The sequence below is a fragment of the Mus pahari genome, chromosome 3 (genome assembly GCF_900095145.1).
Source record: "Mus pahari chromosome 3, PAHARI_EIJ_v1.1, whole genome shotgun sequence".
In the NCBI taxonomy this organism is placed as follows: domain Eukaryota; kingdom Metazoa; phylum Chordata; class Mammalia; order Rodentia; family Muridae; genus Mus; species Mus pahari.
In genome coordinates this window covers 134,592,107-134,604,414 of record NC_034592.1, presented here as the reverse complement: position 1 = coordinate 134,604,414, position 12,308 = coordinate 134,592,107, and the positions used below count along the sequence as shown (strand labels likewise).

At 41.5% G+C, this 12,308-nt stretch overlaps 1 protein-coding gene across 2 annotated transcripts in view; it reads right to left on the bottom strand.

The window, feature by feature from the left end:
• Positions 1-6,876: 6,876 nt before the first annotated feature.
• The window catches only part of Csnk2a1 (casein kinase 2 alpha 1), a 46,463-nt gene continuing 41,031 nt past the window's right edge, over positions 6,877-12,308 (bottom strand). For both annotated transcript variants that reach the window (XM_029535819.1, XM_021192153.2), the window contains exons 12-13: positions 11,790-11,876; positions 6,877-9,842 (exon numbers count right to left, since the gene is read on the bottom strand). In XM_029535819.1, coding sequence (XP_029391679.1) covers positions 9,727-9,842; positions 11,790-11,876 — 203 coding nt within the window. In that variant the 3' untranslated portion in view covers positions 6,877-9,726. The remainder of the gene's footprint in view (positions 9,843-11,789; positions 11,877-12,308) is intronic.

Sequence of the window (12,308 nt, the reverse complement as noted above, 5' to 3'; positions counted from 1 at the left end):
TAAAGGCATGCGCCACCACGCCCGGCTCCAGTGCACATTTCTGTCCCTGCTGAGGAGTGGTGCTGATTTCTTCCATCTGAGTGAAAGCTTGGTGGCCCTACCCTCCTTTTGGGCTTTTGTGTGGAGGGAAAAAGAACAGTGACATCTTTCTTAGACTTTTAAAGAAACATTTAGTTTTTGGTGTGGTTTGTAGTGAAACCATGAGGAGGGGGTAACCCTTGTAGTGCCAGGGTCCTCTGTCCGTCATCTTTCACCTGTGTACACATTCGTTCTCAGATCACTGGCTCTCTCTGCTTCTACCTCGTGCTGATTTTTATCTTCGACCTCTGCTCTTCAGAAGATTTCTCCTCAAGCACCTCCCTCCCAGGTTCCAGAAAAGAGTCGGTCGTCCCTTCTACCTTTTTTTTTTTTAAATTATTATTATATGTAAGTACATATAAGCTGTCTTCAGACACTCCAGAAGAGGGACTCAGATCTCCTTATGGATGGTTGTGAGCCACCATGTGGTTGCTGGGATTTGAACTCAGGACCTTTTGGAAGAGCAGTCAGTGTTCTTATCCGCTGAGCCATCTCGTCAGCCCCCCCTCCTATCTTTCAACTGGGGCACTGTCTACTAGAAAGGCCACCATATGAGCTGCGATGGAAACATAAGCACCAGGTGGTAGCCTGCACAAGGAATTTGGGCCTTTGGAATGGTGGGAAAGAATGTATTCAAAATAAATATCCATTTATTAAAATTTAGTTTATGTTTTAACCAGAGTGATACAGTGTTACATGTACATTGGGCTACTATGTTAACAATAAAACATATCAAAACAACATGCACAAAGAAGTCATTTTTCAATGTCAGCCGTTATTAACTTTTCATAGAAAGTTTTTAGTGCTCCTAAACTTATCCTGTTCCCAAGGCTACCACACCCGTTCTTCCCCATCACCTTCCGGCTGGTCAGTCTCACTATCTCCACGATGGCTGTGAGTTCTCACAGCTGACCCGGTGATGGATTTACGTTAGCTTTTCCCCAGTCTCTTAGAGTTGGTTCATTTTTGTTGGTTCTCCCATTTTATTTTTAAAGCTTTCAACATTTGACCCTCTTGCTATTTTACCAATTATAACGTATTATTTAACTAATTATGAAGTGGAAACACATGTAACTACTTCCCCAATAAACATAACAATGCTAGATTGCAGATGTTCTCTGCAGCAGATTTCATTTTGTTCTGGCTAGGAAGCCTCAAACTCAGAATTGATCTCAATTGTTGGAAAACAAGAATTGTATCAGGTGTGGAGGTGCACAATTGTAATCCTTACACCAAGGAGGCTGATGCTCTGGTTGTAAAGGGCTAAAACCCTGTCAAAAAACAAACAGAGGCTGGAGAGAAGGCTCAGTGGTTAGGAGCTCTCATATTGCTTTTCTGGAGGACCCAATTTCAATTCCTGTTATCCACTTTGGGTACCCACATTTTTATGCACATACCAACACACAACACATAGTTAAGATTTCTATGGTAAATACATCTAAAGGTCCTCTGTAATTGTTCTGTATCCACTCACTTGAGAATTGAAAGTCCTCCAAAAGAAAAATATTAGCTTTGAATTGAAGTACAACTAAAGACATTTTTCCATAAATAAGAGCATAGTTGGGGCTGGTGAGATGGCTCAGCGGGTAAGAGCACCAACTGCTCTTCCAAAGGTCCTGAGTTCAAATCCCAGTAACCATATGGTGGCTCACAACCATCCATAACAAGATCTGATGCCCTCTTCTGGAGTGTCTGAAGTCAGCTACAATGTACTTACATATAATAAATAAACAAATCTTAAAAAAAAAAAAAAAAAGAGCATAGTTGCCAGGTGCTGGTGATGTATATCTTTAGTGCCAGCACTTGGGGCACTGAGGCAGGTATGGATCTGTGACTTTGAAGCCAGCCTGATCTACAGAGTGAATTCCACAATGGCTAGGGCTACACAGAAACCCAGTCTTGAAAGTGATTATCCACATGACATTACATTGTATTTGGACATTATCCAGAGGTGGCTTACAAGTATGTGGGAAATGTACGAGATTAACTACAATGTCATTTTACAGAAAGAACTCAATCAAGGTTAGGTAGACTCTGGTATCTGGGGTAGAGTGGGGTTCTAGAACAAATCCTTCATGGATACAAGGGTTGAATGATTATATTTCATGCAACTTATGGTTTTAGGTTACTTCAAATGATTAAAGACCTTCGGTTTCTGTTGAGATAGCATGGTTGATTACACTATGGGTCCTGATTCTTCACTGCCTTCTAAGACTATATATCATATCCTTTGCCATATTACTTCCAATAGCTCTCCTAACATGAGATGCATACATCCTTGTCTCACCAATGATGGGCTTGATTGATGACTTTTGCCAACAAGGTAGCACAAGGCTATGTGACTTCATCTGGTTCACCATGGAGAACAGGTCCCAGGTAGCTAGCTTCAACATGTGACTCAGAAGAAACCACCTGGAACAAACTTGAACCTGATCCAAATGGAGATGCCCAATCTACTTGAGGTTAAATCTCAGTCTAGAGTAATTGCCCTAGAAGGCTAAGAGTCCAAGACAATAAGTGAGAGCAAAATTAAGAGAAAAAGTTTGTTATAACGAAACAGAAAGGGGCTAGGGCTTCCTTGAAAGCACAGCTGCTGCTATACACACCACTCAGAAAACAGAAAGAAGGCATGGAATAGTTTAAGAGTCATTTCCTGGTAGGGTTTCCTGTGCTATCGTAAGGCTATTTACCAGAGGCAATAATAGTTAATACTTACTTTGTTTTCTTCCAGATGTTTTCCCAGAGGTAACCTCTACAAATATCAGGGGACTGTTTCAGTTTCTACCTTGAAAGGCCCCCAGGTGGGGTCTCTGTCTGTCTCTATCCTCTGAGGCTCATTTCTATCTAGTCTTCAGTATGTACATTGTCTTCAGGATAAACTCTCCTTTAAAGGTGAGGATTTCCCTGTTTAATATGGGCCTTCTGTTTTAAAGTAAATTGTGGTATGCTACAGGCATTAAGGGCAATAAGTGAGTGCCTATACAAATTAGTCCCCTTTGCCATGTTGACTGGAAATCTTTAAGTTTCCTAGACTCATTTATTGCTGAGCTAGGAGAATCCAGAGCCTTATGCATGCTAGGCTTCAAAAATAAGCTACAATCCTCAACATTTTCTAGGTATTAAAAATTAGACCAGCTAGAGTTATTCCATGTATATAACCTTAATTCTTGCTTTATTATTTGATATTTCTACATAGTTCGTATCTAATCTCTCACTCCAAGTTGTTGAGGATAGAACCAGGTTCATAAGCCAACATCCTTAAGTAACATTTTGTACAGGATAACTGGGGCCAGGTAAAGCAGAGTGCATACAACTGTAATCTCAGCACTGGGGAGTAGAGAAATGATTGCAGGCACGTTCCAGGTCTGTCTGAGCTACTTGTTACATTCTAGAACAACCTGGGCTAGGTGTAGAAACAAACAGGTATAAGAAATAGACTGGCCATTCTAGAGGAGCCTATGTGGAAGGCTCAGGGCAAGAGCAATTTTATGGTGGCAAAGAAGAATCTCCACATACTATGGCCAGAATGATAAGAGTGTCAGAGGAAAGAGTAGGAGGAACAGCCAAAAGGCCATTGTGGGCTTTGGGAAAATCAGAAAACTGGCTGACCTGAATGGAAACCTGTCCCGCTCAACTGATACTTTTTCTTTTCTGGTGAAGACATCTTCTGCCTTCTTCTAAAAACCCAGTTTTTCAGAGATCTATAGCCTACCTATAGATACCTTATGCACACTGTACAGTTATATAGTAAAGTACCATCTGCTCGTCTACTATATCCTAAAACTTTGGTGGGCACTTACACTTGGCATCTAATCTGAACACACAGTCTTCAACAGGTTCTTTGTACTTCAGTTCCCTCACCTCCTGAAGACAGGGTTTCTCTGTGTCACCTTGGCTGTTCGAGAACTCACTTTGTTGGAGACCAGTCTGGCCACAAAGAGATCTGCCTAGCTCTACCTCCCAAGTACTAGGAGTAAGGTTTGCACCACCACCATCCAGCTTAATTCAGTCTTATAGAACAAAGTATTGGGACTTCTGGGACAGGAGAGTTTATGACCAAGGAGGGCAAACAGGGGCCCTGTCCCAATATAATGAAGATTCAACTTGGATGGCTACTCTTTTCTGGATCTGTTACAGCTTTCTTATGTCTTGGGACACATTGGTAATGTCTTAAAATAAAAGTCACTTGTGAAGGTTCTGTTTAAAAAGCAGGGCATCTGCAGTTATGTTAGGTCACTTCTTGGAAGTGGTCAGATTTCTCACAGGGTCAAAGAAAGCCTACGAAGTCTATATACTATGTGCCACACTGCAACGAGCACTCTGATGCTCTCTATGTACCCATCTTATTTAGAAGAGTTTGAATTTTATATTACTATATATAGGTGTGTAAAAAACGATTTCTGAGCAAAGTGTGGTGGCACATGCCTTTTATCCCAGCATTTGAGGCAGAAGCAGGTAGATCTGTTAGTTTAAGGCCAGCATGGTTTACATAACAATTTCAGAAAGCTAGAACTAGAGACCCTACCTCAAAACACAAAACAAACACAATCTGTGTTTAAATTTACTAAGTTAGTTGGGATTACTTCTTTTGTCTTCAGGTACTTACTCACTAGGGTTCCTTAAATAAACATTCTTGTCCTATTGATCCAGTTTGGCCTGCGGCTACAAACCTAAGAAGGTTCCGAGATGCCCCTTTTCAAGATATTTCTGGCCATTTAGGAAGCACTATGTTATTCTACTCATTCTTCTTCATTCCTGAAAGACAATGGCCTACCTATATTTTAGAAAAAGGGTTTTAGTAAGAGAAGCAAGGTCATCAGGGATATGACTTATAAGTGTGGGGGACAATAAGATCAACACAAAAACACAAGGAAAATTCAAGTGGCAAAAAGAGAAAGAAATACAACAGTAGACTCAAGGAAAGGAACCCTAGATGGGTGAGGCATGTAGATACAAGTTTTCAAACCTTACTTCTGAGGAAAACATGTCACCCTAAAGACATCTGATCAGTTTAATTTCTTCTTCAACCAAGAAATGGTTCTTGGTGGGTGCTAAGGCGCACGCCTTTAATTTCAGTACGCAGGAGGTAGTATAGGTCAATCTGAGTTTGAGGCCAGCCTGGACTTCATAGTGAGTTCCAGGATTAGCCAGGGCTGATACTATTATGGTTTGACCCCCACCCCCACCAATCAGAATAGCGATGGCCATTTTGTTCCATGCCTGTCAGCTATTTCATATTGTTGCTGTAACATGCCTGCCCATCTCTGACACAGAGAAGAGACTTGACTCAAACAGGACCATGTTAACCACATCCCCAGTTATGTTCTGAGGCTTGTTAATTTTAAGAGATTCCACAAGCTTTATGTAAGACCCATCAGGTTAAAGGTCAATATGAAGTGTTGTATCTAAAATGGCTTGAGTACCATTAAAATCCCTGCACCAGCTATGAGCTCACTGTGTTTTTTTTCTAAGCCAACTGAAAAAGATGTCTGTTGTCACAGTTCAGATACTTCTGAGCTATGCCCCTCTTCTGATCGGTATTAGGGTGTGTGTTCAAGAAACCATCCCAGTCTGAGCTTGGAGTTTGTGTGGTTTGCAGAGCAACTCCTAGATGGCAACAATTACACAGAGAAACCTTGTCTCAGAAAACAAAACAAACGAACAAAAAAAGGGGGTAGAGGAGAGACGTGGTCCTAGAAGTCAGCCTCTTTAGCACAAATGACCTACAACTAGGAACATCCCTTAGGACTGCAACACTAAGAAAATACCAGCAGGAAGGCAGGCAAGGCTCCGTGACTGTGAAGAACCACTCATGCTCACCTCTAAGTATGGCAGAAAACCTGCTGTGGAATTTGTAGACGGTGATGACAAAACTAGTTTCCAGGATTTGCACAATCAATCGATTCAACTATAGTAGATGATAGTTTCTTGTATCTAAGCCTAACTTATCAGTCCCCAGGAACCTCCAACAAGTCACAGCTGTAAAATTCTATGCAGTGAACATTTTATAAGGCAAACGAGAAATTTAGGATACCAACATCCTCCAGTTCTTATAGTTATGAGAAGCAAATGTGTTCTGGTGTGTGTGTGGACTTCACTCTGCTGATAAATCAGATACCTGTTTCATACACTTTGTCATCCATTTATGGTGGCAGGTATTTAAACTGCCTGATATGTTCCCACAAGCTCATCAGCACATGCAAAGTCCATGTCTCCATGACTGCAAAATAGTCCCACCCCACCTCCCGCATAGCTGTGATATCTTCAGAGTTCACTGTCCACAGGGATTTTTAACACTGTTCAAAAGAAAAAAATTTCCCTAAAACACGCTGTTCTCATAGGCCTTTGTAAATTTTAAGGGCCACTCAGAAGTTCTGAAAATCAGTGTTTGGGGTGAGCAAGGCCTCAGACAATAAATATTTAGTTTCTCCTTCCTTAAAACACATAGAGGTCCTGAGGAGGGAAGGGCCTCTGCCACAAAGCACTGTGAATTGCCGATAAACTGAAGACCAAGGACTAACCTTCCGTATCAGAGGACCAGAGGAATTAGGTAAATGTCAGCCACTTGACATACATTCTCCCTTCTCTCCCAAGCAGAGTGGCCCTAATTCTAACAGATGTGACTAAGTCAGAAAATATGTGATGTACCTGTATGTGTGTGACAGGGGTATGAATGAATAGGACCACGATGCTCCCTTCCACTGTACTTAGATGCCAAAACTTAAGAGTTCCTCCACCAATATTAAATTTCTCCCACTTAACATTTCCACCAACCCAGTATTAAGTTCAAATCCTATAAAAACTAAACCATCCTTTATTACACACGGTGTCGGTTGGAGAAGCATATTGCTCAGGCTGCATGGAGATTTCATTGATTTAAATGTTTTTATTTAAAAAAAAAAAAAATTAAAGACCTTCATGGCACAACTTCTTCCCAGCACAGTTATGTCTTAGTCATACCAATTACAATACAATTACAACCAATAAATCAAGGAGGGGAATTCTGACTTTAAACTTAAAGGGGGGAAGGGCACACTTCAAAACAAAATTAAAAAATACTTTCAGAGTAACTGCCAACACAGCTGTTTCATATTGGCATCCATCCCGCCATCTAAGCAATACCGACACAGGAAGTGCTGAGAAATAGTGTCCCAATACAAGGTGTACAGATGAGGTAATTTACAACACAGAAGTTGTTACTCTGTAAACCCTGACCCTCCCTACCCCCCGCCCCCACTCAGATCTTTTAAAACTCTCCACATTTCTGCAATGACTCCTTTTTTTCTTTTAAGCTTTGATTTATTTAAAGGGCTCTTTGGTGGCACACCAGAGTCCTCTGCATTTATCCTCAGCTCTTGCACAGGTTTGATGTGTGAGGAGGCCCAGTTATCCATAGCTGTCCACACCAGCCTCAGACACACCTATACTTCTGAGCTGTGAGCAGGGTGTGGAGTCCTGATCTACAACTTTCCTTTCCACCTCAAAAGAAAGAATTCATCAGTCTAAGTGTCTTGTTCAAATCACGATCCAGTGCAAACATAATCACAAACTGCATCTCTGGCACACCTGGTGCTTTCAGCTCTGCACAAATCCAACATGGTGACCTTCATAGCACGCTAGGGCACACAAGAATCGAGTACAATAAATAGTCACTGCAAGTGGCCAAAGAGAAGAAACTCACTCTGCCGTCCTTTTAGCTCTCTCTGTGGCTGAGAAACGTTAAGAACAGCATTAGCATCCTCTACTTTTATCATTACATTCGCTAAAGCCACCACCTTGATAAAGTTACTAAAGCCAAGATGGGTTACAAAGTTAGGTAAGTTAATTAAATTCAACTCCCCAAACAATTATGTTTTATCTATAATGCCAGGTGAGAAAGGCTTATGAATCTAAAAAGGTAGGAGAATGGGGAACTAAGATTTTAGGCCTTAAAATATGTTGGAAGATTTTTTTTCCTAGTCCCCACAGGCAGCTACTGTAATGAAATAACAGGAGAAAATACAGAGCTGATGTTTTGCTATTGTGCTTAAAAAACTAGGCTTCCTCAGTGAAGCACCTGATAAACTTAGGTGGTTGGATTACAGTGGAAAGTCCACTTTATACACACACAAACACACAAAAACTGGCGACTTTTCCTATCCCCAATCCCTGCAATGCTGAGACACAGAATGAGTTTTATGGCAAAGGATCCTTAATCCCCAGAGACGCTTTGGCTTGTGGTGCTTTTTAAGGCCTCTCTGCCCTGCCCAGTACCATGGGTCAAATGAGGGGTGTATAAAAATGAGGGCCTTGGGAAGCTTCCATGGTATGGGCTGTAGTCCCCTCAGGTTTGAATGTGAGACACCCACCCAGCGAGACCTTTACACAGGGAACTTAAATCTAACCTTGATAAATAAAACCAAACGTTTATTTACACCAAAGAATTCCAACACTGGATCTTTCACATATGAAGGACAAAGTATTATATATATACACACAGCAAGGGATGGCAGGGCCATAACAAGAGAACTGATAGTTTCCCACAATTACAGGTCTACCATTTCTGGTTCACTGGAGATAGTGGCTCTGCTCCTGCCTCTCAAACACACTTCCAATTCTGAGAGCAGGGCTCCTCACTGGATGGCATGTGAAGAAAGGGCAAGGCAGGGGGGAGAAAGGACAAAGCTTAAAATGAACCCAGTGCGGCCACATCACCCATAAGCTCCTAAGAGTGCTAGCATGAAACTTATATGGACAATATTTCTTTTTTAAAAAGCAATAAATTATGCCCACTAANTAACTGTCTTCAAAATGGCCAAGTCAAAGAAAACTGAAAAAGATTTTGCCTTCCCTCTCCTAGCAGCTATCAAGCACAGCATGTCTGGAAATGAAAAGGGAAAGACCAAAGAAGGAGCCCAGAAAGTATCACAAATAGAAACTAAAATTAAAATCATTTAGGGTTAAGTTAGTAAGACATGATTCGTTCAGAAAAAAGCTTCAGATCTGTCTGNAAGTTGGGTAGACTTTTAACATCTTGATGTAAATAAGACAGACCCACCTCCAGCAGAGCCGGAGGAAGCCAGGGATGCAGCCCTGGAGACAAGAGATGAAGGGATGCAGTCCTGGGAGAAGAGATGAAGTGGCCGGGCAGCAGAACAGTGTTCCAGGAGGGACAGGGTCCACCCTCCCCACCTTCCCCTCCCCTCTTCCCTTGATGAACTACAGTTTACAACCTCTGGAGAAGAACATGAGATATAAGCCCCAAGAGTGTTCAATGTGGAGAGAGCAATGTGGGAAGGGGATGAAATCTCCACCCAAACGCAGCAGCTGGGACTGAGGCCAGTTTATCTTTGTTCTTTAGTGGTGATAAACTGAATTTGAAAGGGGAGAAAAAATTTTGTCCATGAAATATTCCACCTGCAGGTAATTTTTTCAGGGAATCCCCTGAGTTATGAAAAGTCCAAGATTTAAAAAAAAAAAAAAAAAAAAGAAAGAAAGAAAATCAGCCTATAATTTTTTTTTTATGACTCAACTACTAAATCCACAAGCAACGGTTCAGACACGGTGCTTCTGAAGTGTTCTCACCCCTCCCAGCCAGGCGCAAGCTGCATCAAGGAGAGGGTGGACTTCCCCACCTCTGCTCAGGTATCAGAAGATAGATGGGGGTCATTACTGCTGAGCGCCAGCAGCAGCTGGAACAGGTATCCCAAGTGAGTTGGCAGCAGCAATCACTGGTGAGCCTGCCAGAGGTCCAAGGGGTGAAGGGGTTGGCACTGAAGAAATCCCTGAAAGAAAAGAGCCATCAGCCAGAGACAGACACCAAACATCAGAGCCATCAAATCTTCCATAAGGTTTCCCCCAAAAGTTAACACAATGCTAATTTTTTTCTTTACAATTTCTCTTGCCTACATTTTGCGCACTTCAAAGTTTAATCTGTATAAATCCAAGGTAAAGTTATAAGTTCTAGGGGAGATGGAAGTTAAGAGCACTGGCTGTTCTTTCGGAGATCCTGAATCTAATTCCCAGCAACCACATGGTGGCTCACAACCATCTGTAATGGGATCTGATGCCCTCTTCTGGTGTGTCCGAAGACAGGACACTCATGCACATCAATAAATAAACAAGTAAATATCTTTTTAAAAATACAAAAAGTTCTAATTAGTGAGTTTATTTTAATTAATGAATTGTCAGCCAGCTGACAATTACACACAGATACCATTGGCAGCCTGCTTAGGGCAGCACTGTCTAGAAGCTCTGTGGGTGACTTTTGGTAAGACACGGTGAGCTACAAAGAAATGTGACTCCAAGGACTGGGGCCACAACTACTTTTACTCAGTTTTTATTAGACAGCTATGGGGGGCAGCTGAAACAGCATTAGACTTTAACCAACTGTCAAACTATGACAGTGACTTACTGGACAAAGGGGCGTTCTTGCCTCTAAGTGATGATTGGTTTTTGGAAATTTATTTCCACTTGTTTCCTTCTCCATTTCCATCACAATTATGCAGTTTGCCATCAATCAGCCAGTTCCTCCCCACTTCCCTCAATTCCCCCAAATACAAGACACCCATCCTATCTGTGGGCTATGTGTTCCAACGCCCCAAGGTCCCTGAAACCTTGGCTAGTCCCCAACACTATATATGTATAGTCTGTTTTTCTACATACATATATAGAATAGATTAATTTATAAATTAGTCACAGTCATAAATTTCCAAACACAATCACCACTTAGAGGTAAGAATGTACCTTTTTCCACTGAGTGACAGTTGTTCAAAGACTAATTATAACAGACCCCTTTAAAAAAGTTATATGAAGGCTGGTGAGATGGCTCAGTGGGGAAGAGGACTGACTGCTCTTCCGAAGGTCCTGAGTTCAAATCCCAGCAACCACATGGTGGCTAACAACCAGTGGCAATGAGATCTGATGCCCTCTTCTGGTGTGTCTGAAGACAGCCACAGTGTACTTACATACAATAAATAAATCTTTAAAAAAAAAAAGTTATATGAATATGAGTTCTCTCAGATACCAGACAAATAGTTCCTTTGAATCATGAGTAAGTAAAACCATGAATATGGGAGATTACTGTTCATGATTCAAAATACCAAAGGTTGAAAGGAGTATGTAAGTGAGAAATATCTTTGAGCTATACAAGACTCTTTCAAAAAACCAATCACTAACTACATACACACATATATAAATACATCTCTTTGCTCTTCATAGTTTGTTGGGAATTCAAATCTGTGCAAGAAATTTTCTGTAGGGATACTATAATTTAGGGGGAGACACTGTTAATATTTTACAGGTCAATGTCATTAAAAGTATACCAAGAGCATTTAGCAGCACAGATTATATATACCACACTGACCAATGTTTGATTGTTCCCCACCATTCAAGTGAACCTAGGGTTGGGGAGGGGAAAAGCCAGATCCCTGGGGCTGTCTAGTCAGTTTCGGTTAGCTTAACCTAACTGGTGGGTTCCAGGGAGAAAGCCATGGTTTGTGGTGCACATGCACATACATAAAATAACTCAACACAACAAAGTGGACGGCTCCTGAACAACCAACCACATTAGAGGCTGACCTCTGGTTTCCACCCAAATGCATGCCAATGGACTCCTACCGACCACACTCAGAATTTTACAGAAGAAAGGGTATACAGGCACAAACAGGGAACTGAAACTAAGAACAGTAACTTTCTTCTACTTTCTAAAACAGGGTTGACCAATCACCAACCTGACATCATGTTGGCGCTGCTGACAGGCGTGCTGCCCCCTGCCATGCTAGTGGAACTCATTCGAGCCTGGTCCTTCACAACAGTGTCTAGAAAACAGAGAATAAGGTTGGTTCTGTTCTGCTTAATGCACAAAACTAGTTGGGAGAAATAAGAGTAGCTATCTTCAATCTTTGCCTTCAATTTACTCTGTATCACTTCAACATAAAGTAGCAACTACCTTTACCATGAAATCACGTATTACATAATAAAGACCTGACCTGTAAAAACTGTAGTTAAAAAGCCAACTGTAAATACAATGGTAGGATGATGAGTAGCTGATCCAGTATACAGCTAATTAAAAACGACGATGGTTAAATAGATGTTTAATGGGACACTACATCGTAACCTGGCCAAGACAACAATTTAGTATTAGTGAGTTGGTCCAGAGCAGAAGACCAAGTAGGGGGCTGGTGAGATGGCTCAGTGGGTAAGAGCACCCGACTGATCTTCCGAAGGTCCAGAGTTCAAATCCCAGCAAC